The following is a 20,973-nucleotide window of genomic DNA, read 5'->3' on the forward strand; positions in this document are numbered from 1 at the left end:
TAGCACCCAGGCAGGTAGGTTCATATCCCCTCCCTCCACCAGTTTTTATGGGGGTGAGGGAGGGGAAAGAGTCCCAGACTCTTAAAATCGTGATTATAAAAACACTGATGGGAAAGCTGGGGGACCAGTGATTCCCCATCCCACCCACTGATTACAGGGAGCTCCTGGTCCTGTAAGGCAGGCCTGGGCATACCGGGCCCTCTGTCACCCCAAGTCCAGAACCGATCGCATCCCAACACTGCTGGGATGTAGGAGACGGCCACGCTCCCCTCAACCGTGTCCTGCCCCCCTGTGGCAGGACCCGTGAATACCAGCAAGACGGACACACCTCTAACCAGCAGAGTCCGTGCGCCCCGGCCCCAGGACACTTGTGAGAGCCGGTCTCTGAGGGACGGGGGCTCCCAAGGAATGCCGGGCTCTGGGGGGCGGGCGAAGGGAGGAGCCCGAGTGCCCGAGCCCGCAGGCTTGTCGTCCAGGCCGAGGAGGAGGGAGGGAAGCCCCGCTGCCCTGGCGAGGATGGCAGGAGGCCGCTACGCTTGAGCACATAACTCCCCGACCCGCTGCCGGAGGTGGAAGGCAAATTCAAACATGGTGGCGGCCAGGCTCTGGTGAATGAGGTATCGGGGCAGCCGGCCCTAGTTTGGGGAGAAGAGAGGCAAGAGACAAGAAGGAATTAAGGGTCTCTCTTCTGCTCTCTCCAGGGTTAGAGAAGGAGAGAGAAGTAGTCCTGGCCACTCCCCCACCAGAGGATGCTGAGCTGGGCGGGGGGGAGCTGGGAGCAGCAGGCCCTTCTGGCCAGGCAACGGCCAGGCTTTGGGGAGGTAGGGTGTCTGCCCCTGAGAACATGAACCCAGCCACCCCGGAGCCCCACACGCAGCCCTGGAGCTGGGGGCCCAGAGGAGGTGGTCCGAGGGGGCATCGGATGACATTTACACTTTCTAGGTACCTTGAGATCTGTGTTGAGGACCCAGACAAAGGTGCAGACTTGAGGGTTGTTAGGTGACTTGAGAACAATGAAGCCGCCGGGCCCATTCTCACCCCTGTAAGAGAGTTAGTCTGGGCACAGTGCATCCCACCTGACCAACGTTCCCCTCCCTCTCGCCTCGCTCCTGAACCTGAGCTGGGGAGGAGGGAAGAGGCACTGCGGTGCTGCTGGGGAGCACCCCTGCTATCCAGGGGCGAGCCCAGGGGCTTCTGGCAGGGGGGCGGGGCGGCTTAGCCCAGCTCCTCCAGGCCTTGGCTGGCCCCAAGCCCAGCCCCAAAGGCACAATCGTTCCTTGTTAGCCTCCTCTGAGGTCTGGGGTCTCCCCGTCAGTCCCACTTTCATCAGCAGAACATCAGCAGCAAGACTGGCCTAGGGGCTTGGTAAGGGAAGAACCAGGAAAAAACTTCTGTCCTCCCTGGGAGGGGCAGATGGATTCCAAATGAGCCGTTTGCTCCCTCACTGCCGGGACCGAAGAGAGGGGAATGAGGCTAGGGGTGAGGGTGCAGGAGGGAAGGACTCCGGAGTGACTAGCACTGGAGAATGATGTCCTGCTCTCTTCTGGTGCCGTCCAGAGCCTCTTCAGAGAGAAGTCCAAAACCACTCGGGGTCCTCTCTGGGCCCCCCCGCCCCGGCCTCGACCATCTTCCCTCTGCAGCCACACTGGGTATCTCTGATGACTGTCTTCTCCCCTCTGCCCCCCGACTCTCCCCCAACCTCCCTCCTCACTGCTGGGCTCCAACACCTGTGCCCACAGTGACAGCTGGAGTGCGGCCAGAGCCACTGAATGGTTAGCGGTTTCCCAAGTGACGTCCAGAGGGTTAGGGGGCATGAACGTGGGGTGGGGATCGGGGGTCATTTAGAGGATGTTCACAGCGTACAAGCTGCCCCACTGCTGGGAGCCCCTCGGGGCCAGGGAGAAGGGACTGGCTGAAATGGCCCGAGGGCCTCACCTGACATATTTGTGCAGTGGGGGCTTGGCGAAGTGGGTGGTGGCGATGCCTGAAGAGAGGTATCTGTCCCTTCGCCTCTCGATTCGCCGGACATTCACAAAGTCCCTGGGACAGAAAGGAAGTGAGAGAGAAACTTAAGGTCAGGGGTCAGGCTCCTGGCTGAGCCCCAGAAAGCCCAGAAGATGTGGCTGCAAGGGGAGCAGTCCAAGTGGAGGATGGGGGGGTGAGGAGACAGAGGAGACAGACCAGAGAGAAAGGAGAGGGGGGAGATCCTAGAATTAGGGTTGGAGAGAGGGGGACAGACTTGGACAGGTCCCTTCCAGCTCACAATCATAATTCCTGTCCAATGGGAAAGCACAGAAAGAGAAAGGCAGCCCTCACCTGGGGGAGACGACACCTCCCGCGGCCCCTGAAGATACATCATAGGTGATGAGAGTGTTGTCTTCTACTCGATGAAGAATCTGCAGTTTGGGAAGCAGTCAGTTTGACCCTCCACCAGCCAGAGCCTCCAGCCTCAGTATTTGGTGCCAGTGGGAAGTGCAGAGGGAGGGAGGAGGTCCCGGAGCCTCTGGCTCCATCGCAGGTCGGAAATCAGGGCCTCTTCCCTCCATTCCCACTCCAGGACCCCATTTCTCCTCCCCACTAATGAGGGCAAGAATTTCCTTCTTGGAAAGCAAGCAGCCAAGGGTCCCCAGCCAGGGGAAAGACTTGGGGCTCTGGGTGAGACGGGCCTCTTGGAAGACTCACCTGGCAAGCATTCACAGTCTTATTCCACAGGACCATTTTCTCGGGCTGCAGGATGACCTCCTGGTACACCAGCTCTGCCGGACACTGCAGGAATGCCTGGTGGGGGAGCGAGCACAAGCCTAGGTAACCCGGGGTTGAGCGGCTCTGCCAGTCCCTCCCATGTGTGAATCTCAAAGGCCCCTGACTTCCCTGCGTACTTTCTTCCTGACAGGACTTGAGAAGAACTTGGGAGGTCATTCAGTCCACACTAATGGACTAAGAGCTAAGCAGAAATCCCTGTTACTCTCTCTGTAACCCCCAGTGGTTATCCAGTGTCTGCCTGAAAACCTCCAGGGAAGGGAAACCTCTCCACTTCTCGACAGCCCTTTTGGTGAGGAGGTTTCCTTGCTGCAAGCCTGAAATCTGACTCTGTACAGCCCACCCACCACTCCTGGCTATGTTTTCTGGGGCCAAACAGAACAAAGGCAGGCTCCCTTCCACGTGGCAGCCCCTCAGATACTTGAGAGGGCTCTCTTTGGGAATCCTCGGTAAGACAGTCTCTGGGACACCAGCTATCTGGCAGGGGCTACACATGGCAGTTGTGTATTTGGAGGTGGAGCTGCAACTGGGAAGCTGCAACTGGGACCCTCCATGTAATTCTTACCTTGAGGATGAATGTCTTGCCATGAAAAGGAATTTCAATAGTGTACACTGTGTCCCCATACTCCTGTAATAGAGAAAGAAGAAAGGACGCTGGAGAGAGGAGGCAGCAATAAGGGGCAGGGTAGCCAAGGTGATTAGCATGGGGTCAAGAGATGGAGAGTAAAGGAGGGAAAGCAGAGGGGATGTGGGATGATGGCAAGGCTGGGTAGGTAAGGAACCGGCAGGAAGAAAGCATCCCTGGCTCAGTGACAAGAGCAGGTGGGACACAACACAAGAATGAGCAGAAGATTACTATGACATCAGAGAGGGAAGGAAGGGAAGGCTGGAGGCCAGTCTGGGGATCACAGAGAGTATCGGTTCTTCCAAGGCCCAGATGGAGGCATAGATCTGATTTCCTGGGGCAAGAATTCAGCCGCCACTGCCGGCCCACTTTTCATGGCCAGACAGATCCTTCCAGCTCCCCCATGGCTCCCACCTCACAAAACCAGGGCTAGCTTTGGGCTCACGTTGTTCTTTTCAAACTTCCAGTTCTCCTCTTGAGCCAGGATCTGGTCCACCACCTCCATGGCTTCCTTCCCTTGCTGGATATACTCCCGATCCTAGTACAGTCCATACATACATTATTCCAACAGGTCCATATGATGTTCTCTCTCCCCACTCCATTCCCAGAAGAGGCAGGTGGTAGACAGAGGAGTAGCAGTGGGGGGCAGAGACGAAAGGGAGGAAGGAGGCCTGCAATCTAGGAGGGAGCCCAGTTCCCTCTCCCCAGGCTGCTCCATCTTCCCTACGAGTCTCTCCTCATTCTCCCTCTCTATGACAGATCCCACCCACCATGGCTTTCTCCATTCTTTCCCATGTTTCCCCCTTTTGACTTTCATGACTACAGAGTCCAATAATGATGTGGATCGTGCAACCTCTTTTGTCTGAAGCCCCCCGGCCCCCACTCCTAGCACTGCTCAGGTTGAGAAGGAAAAGACAATTGACCTTTGACCCAGGGACCTCCAAAATACTTTTGATCAAAGACCTATTGTCTAAAGCCCCTTCTTAATCTGTCCCTCTCAAAAACAAGTGACCTTTCCCTCAAGGTCATGGTTGTGGGGAGGCCAGGTCTGGGGTCCCTGGGTGAGAGAATGGTGAATACCTGGCTAGAGAAGCCTTTCCTCCCAGCTCCTTCGTCATCAGATTCATTGTCAGATCCTAAAAAAGCCACACGGAGAGAGAATAATGGAGGAAAAGGCCTAAATATATGTATATATGGGGGAGAGAAGTATGGATATGCTCCCTTGGGAACCCAAAAGAGAAACTCTAGTGTTGCCTCCCTTCCTTCCTCTGTCCTCCTGTTTCAATATGGATCCAATTACTGGAGGCCACCTGCCTTCTTACCCAATCTCCAGGAGGGTTAGAGAGGAAAGGGATGATGTGTACGTAGTCAATGACGACATTAAGGAGAACTGCACGTCTCACCTGCAAATGACTCTGGAGGAGAATAAAACTGTCCTTCAGACAACGCCCCAGGGAAGAGCAGGGGACCCCGGGCAGCAGCAGCCTGGGCAGCCAAGTACCCTGGGGAAAAACCACAGATGCTTTGTTCCCTTTTCTGGAATGCTCTCCCCATGCTCCCGTCAGCACTGTGCTAGCCCCAGATCTATCCATGGGAAAAGCATATTTCCTGGGATTTACAGGGCTGGCCTAAGCCCATACTTGTCATATCCCAGTCTCTGAGTGGCAGGCAAAACACAAAACAGCAAGGGAAAAGACTCCAGACAAAAAAAAAATAGGGTCTGACAGGGACTAGTGAGTGGTCCTCAGTTGAGTCACTTGGGAGAAAAGACCCAAGATTTCTCCAGGCAACCCTGAGCTTCTCACTTCACCAGAAGGATTTCCTCCAAAGACATGGCACTCTTCCCCAAGCTTATTCTCTTTCCTACCCAAGACACCTTCCCCCGGTCCTGCCAGCCCCTGACTCATAGGCATTAGAGCAAGAAGCAATCTTACAGATAGTCTAGGCCAGTCTCCTCACTTAAAAATGAAAAAACTGAGGTCTGGCGATGGAAAAGTGATTCGGTCAAGATGACCCAGGTCGAAAAAGGGGCAAAACTAAGCATCAGGGCCAGGCTTTCTGAGTTCAATCTAGGTCTCTTCCCATTCCATTTTGCTTCCTCCTCACAGAACTCACATCGCTCCTCCTCTGCCTCCTGTGTCAAGACCTTGAAGTCAAAAAACCAGGTCTCCAGCCAGGCGATGACGAAGGAAACGATGGGGAGCACGTAGCCAAAGGCGCCTTTGCTGAGCAGCTGGGGAGAGTTGGCTGAGCTGGGTGAGGGGGTGACCATCCCAGCCACCCCCAAAACGTCACCCCTGGGGAAGCCAAACCTGGCCAGCTGGGAGGGTGTGGGAGGAAGGGTCCTTCCCTGATCTCAATGGCCTAGGAGTCCTCTAGTTCCTTTCCAGAGGAAAATGGACTAGCACTACAGTGAAAGTGACTAAGGGTGGACCTAAGGGAGAACTTCCAATTATCAAAGGGGTATGGGAAATGGGACACAAGATCCCCCTTCTCTGGGGATCACTGGGACAGGACCCCAACCCCAATTTACCCAACTATGATGATATACAAAGAGAATGGAAGGCCTGAGCATTGGAGGGCGTCCTCTGTCAACCTTCCACCACAGCCCCTGGTATAGCGCCCTGACAAGGGGAGGCCTATTTCTAAGCTCTTTCTCCTCCAAGATTCTCATCCCTTTCCCCACAAACCCCATCTAGGATCACTGACCTGAGAGAGGATGACCTTGACAATGAGGAAGGCGCTGGACACAAGTGTAGTGATCTGGCCAGAGCAGGGAGAAAAGAAGCCAGAAGTTCAGACCCCTCTTCCATTTGTTCTCCCACTCCCATTCTCCCAACTGGTTGAAGTATTACACAGAGGGGTCCCCCAACCTCGCCCCCTGGACAAGGGGCCTGGCATCTTACCGCGATCACCCACCAGTGTCGAAGTCTCAGCACAGCATAGCCCATTAGCAGCCCCGAAAACCGAAAGAAGGCCAGAAGCTGGGGGAGAGAGCCACGGATGGAGGCAATTCAATAAGCATTCATATGTTAGAGGAGTGGGCAACGGGCGTCTCAGTCCTTTATTTGGTGTTCCAGGGGACACAGCATCAGACATGGTGCCTGACACCAATTACCGGGGCTTACAAGCAAACTGGAAACAAATCTCTTCTTCCTCTTTCTAGGTTCCTTTACTATTAGCAAGTAAGTTTGATTGCCTTTGTGGAACGGGGTCACATACTTCCTCTAAGCACAGCCCAGACAGAACCTGTTCACTCTAGAGACTCTTGGCCCTTAAAGAGCACATCTCATCCAACCATCATCTGCTTTGGGGGAGGCTCTGTGTGAATTGCCCAGGATACCAGGAGCTTTCAAGGGGGTAAGGGCAGGTGTTTTCCTTATCAGATTAGGAGGAAAAACAAAGGTTGAAAGGAATTGAGAAGAAAAACCCAAAGAATGATGTGAAAGCCCCCAAAAGGCTGCTTCCTCCATGCTTAGGTTACTCACAAAAATATCAAAGAAAGAGGTCTTGAAGTTGTAGTTGATGATCTCTTCCTCTAGATTCTTCTTGATGCCTGTCTTTGTCTGGGAGTGGGGAACACGGAAAAAGAAATGGTGAATTGTCCAGGGCTGGACCCCCAACCCTCTGCGCTGGGCTACTCATCCCTCAATCCCCAGTGCTTTGGCTTCTGCCAAAAATGTTGATGGAGAAAAGCCTGTGGTGTAAGTAGGTTAGTGGCGAATTCTAAAACCCTTCCACACTCCCAGGTATAATGCCTATACTCTTGTGTTTTTGAAAATGAAGCAAGCTCACTCATTGAATAGGCAAGCAGTCCTGGACAACTCAAAGCCAAGAAGTTATGGCTCCAGGGTCACTCAGTTCCAAAAGAGGGAAAGTTGAAGGGGAGTCTGGTGGCAGGCTGGGGACTCCCGTTTCCAAGGCAACCCAGACTGAACTACCTCTGAGTATGTATCTGTGAGAAATGTGCACGATTGATGTGGAAACAGACAAGAGATAGGGAAGAGGAGACATGGAGAGCTTCTCTCCCCCTGAGGACGTAGGAGGTATGATTCTCAGGGCTGCCTCTTATACAGAAGGATATGGAACAGATCATGGCAAATACAACATCTGCATAACCTAATATCCCTCTACCTTCCCAGTCAACAATCCATCTAGGGAATCAGAGGGGGCTTGAGGGCAGGAGATGGGGAGAGAAGGGTGTTGGGGAGTGGTGTCAGACAGAGCCCCAGGTGGTAAATCAGTTGATTAGATTTGCATCTAATGGGGAGAATCCATCACTCTGCCTGGTTGGCCCGGAAGAAGGAACAAATGGATATGTCATTCTTCTTCCTTATCCCCAACCACATACATATGGTTTAATGCTATTAAGTTGCCCCTTTCTGAAAGGAAAAGGATTTGGGGGAGATGAAGTCCTCTTCAATTCTGGCTGAGAGAACTGGACTGGAAAGTGAGTGTGAAAGGAGGTAGGTGGAGGGCAACTGAGGAATTAGAACCCAACTGCTTGAGCGCAGAAGCGCCTGGCCACCTACCTTACGCAGAGCAATTCGAAGGAAGCTGCCAGTACAAGGATACGGGCAGGTGCCCCTAACAACAATGCCCACTGGGCAGAATGGATGAAGCAAAGGCCTGGCAGCTAGGACACTCGGGCTCTACCCTACTTACAAGCTCAATGACCAGGGAGCATGTCACTTTGCTTTAGTAGGCCTCCGTTTTCTCATCTGTCAAAATGAGAGCACCACCAGCCCAGCCTCCCTCACCAGGTTGTTATGAGGCACAGCTGAAATCATGAGAGCCTCTGAAAACTGCCAAGTGCTACAGTAACCATCCACTTCTCTCCATCTTCGTCCTTCTCAAACCCACAAACTGTGGCTGTTACTGCAACTCTGTTCTCAGCCTCAGAGAAATCATTCCCTTTTCTCTTTCATTTATTAACCATTTCTGGGCTGATGATGATCTGAAATAAAGAGGACCTGGATTCTAATCCTGGTCCTGCCATTAACCAGCCTGCAGCCTCTGAAGAACCAACTTCCTTTCTGCGGGCCTCAGGAACTTCCCCCTCAGAGCTACAGACTTGAGGATTTAGAATCCTATCTAGATTAGCAACCTACTCTCCTCCTAGGGCATTCTGCTTCAAGACTCACCTTTGGAAAATCCAAACTATCCATTCTTGCTAATATTTTTAAAGCAGAGTTCTCAGCAAATCAGCCTCTGTTCAAACACCTACATTCTGCCCCCAAGATATCTCTAAATTACTCTGTCTGGTACTTTCAGCTCTTTACAATCTGGTCCCAACCTACCTTTCCAGTTTAATCTAATCCAACTCTAGCCTATTGTATAAATAATCAAAAATTGTCTTGTTGTCTGCCAGATATATCAAGTCTATTCCCGACTTCCTAACTTATCCCTTTTCTCCCTCTGCCTGAAACGCTTGGCCCCTTCCTCTGCTTGGTGAAGGCCTGTCTATCTTTCAAAGCTCAGCTTCCGCTGTGAAGCTCTTCCCAGCCCACCTTCACCCATTGGGGTCTCTATTGTCCGGACCACACCCTTCCCATCTCCTAGACAGGATGCCAGTGAAAGTTATCATTGTAATTCTGTATGTAAGTCTAGCTGGGAATTCTGGCATGTACCTGTCTGTATATATGCCGTGTTTCCAGAACCTAGCACTGGGCCTTGTGTGCAGAGGGAATCGGTAAATGTCTGTGGAAGGTGGTGGTCATGATGATAATGAAATGAATTTATTTCATTTCTCTGTCTCAAGGAGGATCAAATCCCACAAAATCTAGACTGATGGAGGCTTCCCTGGAACCCTTGTCCCTGGGGAGAAGGATGAAGATCACTGCAGAAAAGAGTGGGAAGAAGAGAAGCACAGAGCTAGATTTCAGAGTTACAGAACTGAAGGGGTCCAAGGAGATCCAACACTCATTTTCAGAGGAGGAGACTGAGGTCCAAAGAATGACTTGTAATTTCTAGTCTGCCTGCCTCCTGGTCCATCACCCTCTATCCATCATACCACTCTTTTTCCTTTCTAAGATATTCTGCCTCAGTTCTTTCATTTTTTCCTTAAGCCTTCTTTGAGGGGCAGAGTAAAATGCTCTCTCCCTGTTAACAACTTAAGGTCTAGATATCTCATAGCAAATTGTCAACTAGATCAGAATTCAATTCTAGAATCAAAGGACATTATACACAGGGCATGGGGAAATGAGGGGAGGGGGAAGTCTCTACTCTCATCTCACCCCCATTTTAAATAAAGGTTATCTGAAGCCTAGATGTATGTCTGTCCCAGGGCCTAGGCACACCCACATACATTCAGCTCGATGATCCAGAGCAGAGCGATGAAGAGCAGGTCAAAGGTGACAAAGAGGCAGAAGGTCCGTCGGACATCCGAAATGGCCCTGCGCTTCTCTGGGAGGGCAGGGAGGAAGGATGGCTGGAAGCTCTGGCTTCTGGGCAGTGAGGTGCCCAAGGAGGCTACAGCTGGAAGACTTTGCTCCAAGTCCCTTGACGAGATGATCGGCAGCTTAGTCATCCTGGTGGGATTTCCTCCCCCCTCACTGGAGGGGAGGAAGAGCTTTCAGCAACGTATCTGTGAAAGTAAAGGGAGGAGATGCTAGAAAGAACAAGACTACTGGGGAGGTGGTGATTGGGATCCAAATCTGAGACTGTGGCACCTGAGGATTCCTTATTAAATGGCCCCTAGCTCTATTCTTTCTGCTCCCAACAACCCTTCCCCCATAGCAGCTTGCCAGACCCCTTCCCTCTACTATAGTCTTGTAAAGACAACAAACACACAGTCCCCTCCCCTCCCAATTCACAACTTCATAATTACCAGATCACAGATTCCCTAGAATTTTAGAATCCTCCTCCCCCCCACCCCGCTTTGCACACTCTTTTGGGCCACTCCTATCCTCACCCCCATTGTTCCTTGGGATCTGAGCATCTGCTTCTCCATACCCATTATCCCCAATCCCTTCCTGGGGCACTCCCAAGCGTCCAGTCCAGCCCAACACTGGCCAGGCCATTGTGCTCTGCCAACAGGCTGCCCCCTCTCCCCTAGGAGGAGGGAGCCCAAGCTCTGTTCTTTGTTTACTGAGAACAAAGCCACATTCCCTTCCCCCCCTCTCCTGGCAACTCTAGGGGTGGGGTGGAGATGGAGATGGAGGGAGGAGGAGGACACTTCTCGGAGAATTCTTTAATTCTTTATGTGAGTGAAAGTTGTCACAAGAGCAAGACCAGCTTGCTAACACTTGGTAGTGAGGGGCAGAGGTGGAAGATATGCTCTGCCTCCCTTCCCACTCCCCATGATTATTTTCCTGATTCTCTGGAAGGGAGGAGGGAGGAGGAAGGAGGGAGATGGAGGCAGCACCCACATCCCAAGATCTAGCCTGTGAAACACCAAGGGTATGCTGCACAGCTCACCAGGGAAGCCCCAATCCAAGGCACTGATAACATCACCATGATCACCAACATTTTCTTAGTACTTAATGTTGAGGTCTAGCTTTGGGGTACCTAAATGAAATTAGGGTTAAGGTCTAGTGGCAGGTTTGGGGTACAGATTCGGCGCAAGGTGGTCTAGTAGCGGCGCGAGTTCCCAATAAAAGCATTTATTGGCCCAGAGAGCTAGATTGATAAAAGAGGTTTATTATTAGATAAGCAAAGTTAAAGTATAGGCGAAGGTAGAGATAAGGAGGGCACTGGACAGAGGGTCCAGTGGACAGAGGGTCCTCACATGGTAGCCATGTTTGGAATCTCTGCAAAGAGGGGTTCCCAGCGTGGCCTTTTTATAATAGGAGACTTAGCTCGAGGGGCTTTCGGGTGTAGCCCCAAAGTTGGCTCATATCCGGGTGGGGCTGGGAACAGGTCAGATCTTCTATTGGAATTCAAAAGGACCAGGATTTTTGAGTTAAAGGGCAATTTACATTATTAAGTAGGAGAGGGTGGGAATCTAGAAAGGAAGCTTTCCCGCATCATTTATATTTTCAAAGCCCTCTCACACAGTGTTACATTGTGAGGAAGGCAATAATGTTCCTGTTTGCAATCATTTTTATGTTTACAAAAGGCTTTACTTCTTTGAACCACAGGTGGGTCCTATAAGGTAGGAACCATCATTATCCCCATTTTATAGACAGGGAAATTGAGGTTGCCAAAAGAGCCCTGATCAAGAGTCACACAGCTGGTAAGTGTCTGGAGGTGGGTAACTACAAGCTCCAGGCCCCCTGAACCCAGGCTCAGCATTCCATCTGCTCTGTCCCAGTGTCTCTCGGGTATTGCAGGTACTATAATCTCCCTTTCACAGATTTGGAAGCTGAGGCTCAGCCAAGGTGAATCATTAGCACAACAGCTACCCTTTTCCATGTCCCAGTGGCTATTATCTCCAAGGAAATCCAGAATGCAACGAGGCTTCAAACCTGGATCCCGACATCTCAACTCCTGATGTTCCTTGCTCTTTGTCTGGTACACAAAAAAGCAGCTATTCCCAGCTTCAAAGAGAGTTGCTTTGGGGGTTTTTAGAGGAAGAAGCTCAAAGGCTGAGGGAGGGGTGCCTAGATTCAATTCAAATAAAGCTCAGTGGGGAGAGGTCAGTCCAAAAAGATATGCTGTAACTTCTTTTCTCCCATCTCTCCCTCACTTTTCCTGAAACCATATCTGTTCCACTTCCTTCCAAAGGGATGGAGTACATTGAATTGCAAGTCCGGGATTACAATGACCACATTGAGGATCTTGTAGGAGGGGAAGGGAAAATTCTGGCTTTTCTGCCCCAGGGGAGCAAGATCCAAACAAACTCCTTCTAATAGAAAATTCTGGCTTTTCTGCCCCAGGGGTGCAAGATCCAAACAAACTCCTTCTAATAGCTCACTCATCCTCAGGATCACTCAAGAAATGTAAGGGGAAGACAACTCGCTTGCTATTTGGAACTAATCAAGATCTGCTTCTTCCCTTTCTCTACCATATTCCTGGATCTCCCTCATTCTTGATAATCAATCATGTGATTGACATTGGGTCAGGTGAGGCTTTGGAGAATTGGACTTGTATGTACCTTGATCTCTAAGTAAGGGCACAACCTTGCCCCAGCTAGTAAAAGTGATTCTTTTCTTAAAAGATCTCTGATTTTTAAAATCACTGAAGCTCCACCAAGATAATCAGGAGTTTTGTATGGCATCTCCAAGTCCTTCAAGAAAATCTATAAATTGGAAACCAACTTCTCTTCCTATCCCTCTCCCTAAACATCTTAGTACATTAAAGGCAAGCTCAATCTATACATCAAAAATTTATCTAACTATATGTATTGGAAGCATGGGCAGTTGGGGGGGGGAGGGGGGAGTGAGAGTAGACAAGAAACTCATGATGTCAGGATGTGTAGTCTGTTCCTGTGGCTTCTAAGTATAGGACCCAGGAGTCCTGTCCCTGAGGGAAAACAAGTGGAATATTTGTGCCCCAGTCAATAATGCTTCTCTTCACTGACAGAGAAAGTACCTCAGGGGGTAATTACATCTTGAGTTGGGGTTCCATCATCTATGGGATTGTCCCAATTCCTTCCTGTGGGGGTGAGGAAGGGTAGTCCAAAAGCTGGGATGGAAGACATTGGTGACTGGCTGCTAATGATGGGCCACCCCAACAACCATTCGTAAAGTGGGAAATGCCCAACTTTCCTTTTGAAAGAGGAAGCTCCAAGGCTCAGGACATTTAGTAACATCTTTCTGCATCTCTACTTTCTGTTTCTGCCTCTCCTTTCTGTTTCATCCATGTCTCTCTTCTCATCATGTTTCTCCTGTTCTGTCTCCTTCCTTTACTCCCTCTCTCCTTCTTCTGTGTATTCTCTCCCTAAGTATGTATGTCTCCTCTCTCTGTGTCTCACTCCTTCCCATGTCTATCTCCACTGTCTCCATAATTTTTCTTCTATATTTCTCCTCTAAACTAATTCTGTATCCTTCTCTTTCCTAAGTCAGTCTTTCTTCCTAATTTCTCCTTCCCTCCCCCTCCCTTCAAGAACAAATACAAATGACAACAGCTTGGGCATGAGACAGTACAGCACTGACACTCACTCACACCCCCAGATAAGCTCAGAAGAAGTGAGACATACAAATGGGGGGCAGCGGGGTAGGGGGAGGGATGTCAGAGATAAGATCCAGAGGAAGAAATGCAAGCAAGCTGGAGAACCAAATATTGTACCTTAAATACATATACAAAGAAAGGAGTTTCCATGATTTCAAGGTCCTGATTCCCTTTATTGGATATTGAATCCCAATCTTTTCAGGCAGGCAGAGACCTAGCTTGGGAATCAGGAAATCTGGGTTCAGAGGATTATGGAATTCTGTCAGTAATTAGTCATCTCCTCCTCAGCTGCCTCTTCTGTAAACTAATAGCTTTGAACTCTATCTCTAAGGATCCTCCTAACCTGACATTCTAGGATTCTCTGAAGTCAAGAACAACTGAACTCTCAGTCTGAAAACAGAGCTCATAGATCCCTAAGGCTTCCTTCTAGACTATTCTATTCCACTAAGCCAGGGATGGCAGGACAGAGAAAAACAGCAAGGGCAGCAGCTGGCAGGCCAATCCGTTTGCTCTATTATTGGGGCACTCCTAAGAATTTTAATATAACTTGCCCCAATTTGTTACATGGGAAGCTCAGCGGGCACAAGCCTGGTTTTTGCAGTACTCTTAAATCAAACTGCGTTTTTACATCTGAAGAGAGAAGGGGGAATGGGGGAGTGCTGAGGTAACTAGAAAGAGCCTGCCTCCTGATCATCCTTCTGGGAAGCAATAAACTCTTGGGCCCCCAGCTCAGCCAGCCTGCTGCTAACGTCCCCATGACAGTTTCTGGTACGAGCCCACCACCCCTCCCCGGAACTAGTGGAGGTGTTATAAAATGAATTGCAGGGCGTGAACAAGTCCGCCTGGGATGGCTAACAGATTTGACACTCAATTTGTTAGCAGGAATTAAGCTGCTAAGGCAAGAAGGGGGAGTGTTTGAAGTTTTAACATCCTAGGGTAGAGAGGAAAAGCAAAGGAGTCAGAGGATCTGGATTCAAATTGTACTTTGTATATTTGCAATTTGTATAATCTTCCTGGATTTCAGTACTCTCATCTGAAAAATGAAAGGGTTGAACTGGAGAATCTCTGGGGTCCCTCCCAGTTCAAGCTTAAAGTTCATATGACTGAGGGCTTCAGACTGGCCAAGGATTATCAACTTTTTTTTTTTTTTTTAAATCAAAGGCCCTTTTTGGCAGTTGGTGGAGCCTATGTATCCACTGAGTCCTTTTTCACAATAAGATTTTTAAATTCACAAAACATATGGAATTACAAAGAAAATCAACTGCTTTGAAATAAAGATGTAATTTTTTTCTTTCCATATGAGTTTATGGACTGACCAGAGGCAACTGCACCCATAGGTTAAGAACCTCTCATGGAGGCTAATTCTCTCATTTGACAAAGGAACAGCAATGAAGTCTAAGCCAAGTTTGACAGACATCTAGCTCTCATAAGAGAATGATGGGAAGTCATGGAAAAGCAGAAACAAGAAACTGTTCTCTTCCCTCTCTTTTCAGGAAAAGCTAAAATCTAGTTCAAGATGCAAGATTACAGATGGAATTCCTCATGCAAGGATTTTCCAAGAGATTTCTGAGTGGAGGAGAGCAGGTTACTAGAAAGACAGGAAAGAGCTCCCCAGAAGCACTACTTGTTCTGCTTATCTGCAGTTGCTAAGCCCCTTGCCCTTTCTTCCCTGCTTCCATAAGGTAAGTCTTTCTGACCATTCTCCCCAATCTTTGACTGAAGTGTGACTCCAGCCCTAGACACACACCAGACCAGCTGATTAGTCACAATTGTTCTCCAAAAAGGAAGTTTTCCTCAGAAGAGGAAGTGAGCTGGTCTCAGGGTACAGGGCATTCCCATGCCCATCCATGTGGTCTACAGCCCTCTTCCTGGATAACGACATGAATAACTATAACTAGACAATCTGCACTACATTTCTAGGGTGCTTTCAATCTTTCAAGTCATTTTTTGACAATAATTCTGGGAGGTAGGAGTACTATCCTCCCCAATACAAACCTGACAGAGGTTAAGTGATTTGCCCAAGATGGCACAGCTACAAAGGGTCAGAGTGGGCATTCAACCTCAGTCCTAACCTAACTTGAAGTCTGTGTTTCTTCTATGATACCATGCTGGCCTTATATGGCCCAGTGATAATGACTAGAAAAGACAGCCATCAGGGACATTGTGGGTCATGGAAATCATGACTTGCAGGGGCCAGTTCTGACCTCAGACCTCTGGCCCTTACCAACCTTTCTCCAGTTATTGGGCTGAGGGCTGGAGGCTGCAGGGGAAAACTGTATTATTTATTGTATTATGCCCTACTTTGGGGAAAGGGGCAGAAACCCTTGGAATATACACTATACTCAGGTCCCCAAGAGGCTAGAGGACAAATTCAGTCAGATCTCAGAAGGAATAACATGGACTCCTTCTTTTGTGAGCCCCCTTCCCTACGAGGAGTTGGGGGAGTCAAGTGTATCTATTTTATGAGTGCCTTCCTCCCAACCCCTGCCATCTCGTTAATGCTTTCAGCAGTTATTAGGTGAAAGCACCTGATTTAACACGACTCAGCACAAGCCCCTGGTTCACACCCCCCCAAACACACATGCTCTCTGAAGTCACACCTCAGCCCCGCTCCCACATAATGTGGAATCAGCCCCAAATGCCACGTTTTTCCACCCCCGCCCCGCCTCAATTGGCTATAGATCTCAAGCTTTGTCTCACAGGTTAATTACCCAGTCCTTACTCATTGTAAACTCCATTTTTTTCTAATGTCTCTCCATCAAGCCTTCAAGCCAATTTCCCCTGGGTCCCCCACACTGAAAGAGAGGCTGGATTAAAGCTTTCCATTCAGGGGTGCAGATCAGCCAACTACTCCATGCTTGATGGGGGTGGGTTCCCACAGTCAACATGAATGAAGAAGATCTATGAGTAACCAGGCTACTTAGTTTCCTAAGCACTTTATTCCCACAATCCTCCCCATCTCAACACATACAATGGAGCAGCACTGAGCAGCTTTGCTCCTTCTGATAGTTGACAAAGCAGATGGGATGTGGCTGAGGACATCTAAGACAGGCCATTTTCCTGGGAAATAGAGAGAACAAGGAAATTGGTATGTTTCCAGGAGTCAGTTTTCACTGGGCAAACGTATGCAAATACAGAATCTACTTTTTATAGTCATCCTGATCTGACAAATCTCCACCTGAATAGGGAAATCATGAGTGTCTCTTAAATCCAGTCAAGTGAAAACAGGCTAATGGTAAAGGTTCCTCTGGATCACCCCTGACGCCCAGAGAGCTCCCAGATGTCAGGGACCATGCTGGGCTGGGGTGCTAATAGGGAAAGATCTATTGCACTTTCCCCCAAGTTCCAAAAAGGAAATTGAAGATGGGAATGGCTAGGTAGCAGGGCCCGTTTGCCCCCCTCCCTCAGCTCAACACCAAGACCTGCTGTGGGAAAGCTTCAGTGCATCATCCAGAGGTCCTGCCCTGTCCTTCAGGAGACAAAAGGCTTTTCCCTTTGGGCTGTCTTCTACAGATCAGAAACAGTTAAGGGTGGAGCTACCAACCTTTGGTGGAGCCAACCTCACCTTTCCACTGCCCGGACTTCTCCACAGAAGCTAAAATCCTCCCCATCTTGTAGGGACTCAGATCTCCTTCTGGGTCTCTGAGAGATTGAAAGGTCATGCATGAAGTTGATCCTGGACTGCATTTTGCAGCCGTTTTAAACATAAAGGGAACAAAGAAGTTTGTGCCACATATTCCTGAGATAGGTGCTTCCTCTCTCTCTTCCCCCATCTGATGGAGAGCAGAGGGCTCATTCAGGTATGATTACTAGAGAAGTGAGAGGGCAAGAAGACAGGGACAACAGAGATACCAAAAGCTGAAACCTTTGCTCATTTTTCTTTTAACTGTGCTTGGAAGGTGTAATTTAGAAAATAAAAGTAAAAACAGAAACTACATTCTCAGATCTGGTTTCTCAGATCCCATCTCCTCATCTCCTACCAAAGCTAAGTACCAAGTACCCTAGCCCAGCACTGGTCCCTGAAACCTGGGAGCTCTCTGGGCTTCAGAAGTGAGATTCAGAGGAGCCTTTCAAATTCCTCTACAAGGTCAGGACCTCCTCCTCAAAGTGAGAAGGATTTTTAGCTTTTCTAGAGAAACTTAGGAAGCAGAAAGGGAAAGTTGGGCTCCTTTGAAGGTCAGCAGCTTTCCTCTCCATGACATTCCTGTGAATCTATTCCTATTCATGGATAAGTGTAGAGAGCCAGAACTCTGGAGAAGTGTACTTGAGGCAAGGATTCTTACAACAAGGTGTTAATTCGGTGGAATTGATAAGACAATAGTTTCTAGTTTAGCATGGTGATTAATAGTTCTCTAGTTCAGTATGACTGAATTAATCTTACCACAAATAATGGTTCCCTAGTGATATAAGGATTGGCTTATACTCAGTATGATAATGGATTTAATTGTAATAGAGTATTTAAGAGGTCAGAGTCAGACCTAGAGGAGATACTCACACACCTAGGAAGGCTTAAGTGACTGAAGTTGGATTTGAACTCAGATCCTCCTAAAATCAGGCCCGATGTTCTAACCACTGCATTATCTACCTGCCCCAAGGAATGTATCTTTGACACAATACATAATTCCATTATGTCCCAGCTCTTTACTAATAGCTCCTTCCTTTTGGCTTCTCACTTTTATCTGTAATTCCAAGAAAAATGAAGCTGAGTCCTTAAGCAATTTCTCCACCTGAATATCCACGAGGTGAAGGAACTTTTAAGAATCCCATAGAAAATCATGCTATTCTGGAAAACCACTTCAATCCAAGTTCATTCACACTAATTCCTTCTCTGGGATTGTATAACTCTCCCAAAGAAATGGCTATAGGGACAAACGTCCAAGAATTCAGGCTACCCCCAATCTCTTAGGAAAGGAGCAAGCAGTCTCCTGCTGCTCTGCAGCCTAGGGAAACCATTTCTCCATGCTCTTGTTCTGTGGCTGGTAGAGGCAAACAACTCCCAGCTACTTACCATGCAGACAAACAAGTCATTAACCTCTTCAGACCTTATTGACAACCTTAATTTCCTCCTTTATAAACTGAGAGGGTGAGACTAGATGACCTAAGGCCCCTTCCAGGTCCTTTCCTTGTCCATAAGTCCTATGAGGTGAGATAATTAAGGCATAATGTTTCTAAGAATCCTGGGCTGTGGGCAAGACAGGCTGGGGCTCCAGAAGTTATTGTTCTCCAATCTAGGTCCCAAATTCACTGATTTGCGTGGGGTTTTAGTGTGGCAGAATTGAGGATAATTTAAAGATTTCTGAGAAAAGATCATTAATCTAACCTTGTCGCTGCTTTAGCCCTCCCTATTACCCAGACGGGTCCTACAACGATCACGACACATCCCCGTCCCCATACACACAGATCTCCCTGGTTAAACCTATTCTAACCCAGTAAGGTGGAGGGTGAGACTCCTAAACTGGAAGAAGGCTGAAGGTTCCCTCGTGTAGATACCAATGACACGGCTTGGCAGGTGTGTGTCTGACAGTTATAGGTGACATAGCACTTGGGGAGCAGGAAGATTTTGGGGAGATCCCTGATGATGGAGCCTTGTTGCTGCTTTATGGAAAGTTACCCTCCCTAGCCCCCAAATGCACAAGCCCCTGCCCCAGGATTCCCTGCCCCTGTTAGTCCTGAGAGTCCAGGAAGTCGCTATGACAGTCCTAAGACTCCTGGGCGGGAGGTGGGTCACAGAAGGTGGGGGGAGGGTTGGAAGGGGATCCCAAGTGGGAGGGGAAGTAAGGAGATGCTGGGCGCCAGGCCCACGTCTATTGCTTCAGGACCTCGTCTCCTCCCTCCAAGTCTCACCTGCTCCCTCCCCACTAATGGGACTGGGGAGGGGGGGGTCCCCTGGGATAAGAAGCTGTCAACAACTAAGGCGGGGTTCGGATGGGAGGAGGGGCAAACGTTACTTCCTACTCTACTTGTCACCCCAATCCTCAGTCCCCATTTCACTCCACAGAATTCTAGGTATTTGGGGGGCGGGGAGGGGGCGACTTCCTTCCACCTACGGAACGGCGCACGCGGGAAGGAACTCCAGAAAAAGACAAGAGACGGAGACAGAGACAGAGACAATGACAGAGGCAGAGGCAGAAACAGAAAGACCGCGGGCAAGAACCGGAACCTGGGACACGGAGGGGAAAGGGCAGGGACGGACTGAGGGAGAGCGGACACCAGGCCGGAAGTAAGGGGTAGCAGGCTGAACCGAACATCCCCACCCGGATATCACCTACCTTATTCCTGTTCTCTTCTCTAGGACCCGCTGGCTTCATGACGGCTGCGGCTCTGGCCCGTCTTCCTTTTTCAGTTCTCAATTGTCCGGTCCCGGCAGCGGACCAAACCGGAAGTCACTAGTCTTACTGGAATCGCTTCTTCCGGGGTTGAGCCCGCCCTTGGGTCCCTGGCACCCGGAGTAATTCTCGCTAGGTCCCGCCCCTTCTCGCAATGCCCTTCCCTCTTGTGCTTAAGTCCCGCCCTCGCTTCCACCCCCTGGTTCCAATCCAGCCTCAGAACGGGGAGACTAGAGTTAGCGGATAGTTAAAAGCTAGCTTTCAGAAAGGGCTTCCCTTCTACCCAGAATGGGAATGGGTATGGCAAGAACAGGGAGGATGCCAAGAACTTCCTTCCCTCCAAAGTCGCCTCTCTCGTGGGTGGGTCTAGGCCCATGGATGATTAACCAATCAGGAAGATGGGAAGATGGGTTGTGTCCCACCCTCCAGGAAATAGCCAATCCTGGGGCTTGTTTCCATCCCAGCTACACCCACTCTGCCCGGGACTGGCCATCATTCCCCTCTCCGTCACTCCCCATCCCAATTAATAATTTAACCCCAAAACAGCGACTCCCAAGAGCTGCTGACCGGTGCTCCTGCGAAAATCCCAGTCGCGGCCCGGTCTACCCGCTAAGAGGGGGAAAAAGTTACTAAAACCACGCGTGTAACTGCTCCAAGTACCTACCCATTCATTTAACAAAGATGTTAGTGCAGGACAACCCTATGCCAGGTCCTAGTGGACAGGCGATAAGACCTAGTCCCTGCTCACATAGAATTTATAGTCCAGTGAGAGAACGAGACACTAAAGTAGGTAACGATCAGGTAAGTGCGTGTCGGGATGGAGGTGGCGTCGGCCTTCTTGAAGGAGGAGCCATTGGAACTGAACTTTAAAGGATGGATGAAGAAGGGGTGAGAGAAAGTGAGCGGAGAGCTGGTCCGTGAGAGGCAGCTCAGAGAGCGCTGAGTTTGGGTTCAGAAGACCTTGGCTCCTGTGTGGGCAGCTAGGTGGAACAGTAGGCAGTGGGCTGTGTCTACGGTGAGGAGGATCTGAGTTCAAATCCGACCCCAGATATTTATTGGGTGTTCGTCTCAATTTTGTCCTCTCTAAAATGGGCATAACAATAGCATTTCCTTCTCAGAGTTGTTGTGAAGATCAAGTGAGATAATAATTGTAAAGGGTTTAGCAGAGTGCCTGGCACATAATAAGAGCTATATAAATGTTAGCTATTA

General features: G+C 49.5%; 1 protein-coding gene across 1 annotated transcript in view; it reads right to left on the bottom strand.

The window, feature by feature from the left end:
* Positions 1–19,956, bottom strand: part of STARD3 (StAR related lipid transfer domain containing 3) — a 20,037-nt gene extending 81 nt beyond the window's left edge. Inside the window, exons 1-15 of the mRNA XM_051994609.1 lie at positions 19,708–19,956; positions 9,693–9,971; positions 6,874–6,951; positions 6,292–6,369; positions 6,095–6,148; positions 5,501–5,618; positions 4,789–4,887; positions 4,466–4,521; positions 3,831–3,923; positions 3,326–3,388; positions 2,683–2,778; positions 2,317–2,396; positions 1,936–2,040; positions 947–1,040; positions 1–635 (exon numbers count right to left, since the gene is read on the bottom strand). The exon at positions 1–635 is cut by the window's left edge and continues 81 nt beyond it. Coding sequence (XP_051850569.1) covers positions 531–635; positions 947–1,040; positions 1,936–2,040; positions 2,317–2,396; positions 2,683–2,778; positions 3,326–3,388; positions 3,831–3,923; positions 4,466–4,521; positions 4,789–4,887; positions 5,501–5,618; positions 6,095–6,148; positions 6,292–6,369; positions 6,874–6,951; positions 9,693–9,914 — 1,341 coding nt within the window. The 5' untranslated portion in view covers positions 9,915–9,971; positions 19,708–19,956 and the 3' untranslated portion in view covers positions 1–530. The remainder of the gene's footprint in view (positions 636–946; positions 1,041–1,935; positions 2,041–2,316; positions 2,397–2,682; positions 2,779–3,325; positions 3,389–3,830; positions 3,924–4,465; positions 4,522–4,788; positions 4,888–5,500; positions 5,619–6,094; positions 6,149–6,291; positions 6,370–6,873; positions 6,952–9,692; positions 9,972–19,707) is intronic.
* Between the last annotated feature and the right edge of the window lie 1,017 nt (positions 19,957–20,973).

Source organism: Antechinus flavipes, chromosome 4 (genome assembly GCF_016432865.1).
Source record: "Antechinus flavipes isolate AdamAnt ecotype Samford, QLD, Australia chromosome 4, AdamAnt_v2, whole genome shotgun sequence".
Lineage (NCBI taxonomy): Eukaryota > Metazoa > Chordata > Mammalia > Dasyuromorphia > Dasyuridae > Antechinus > Antechinus flavipes.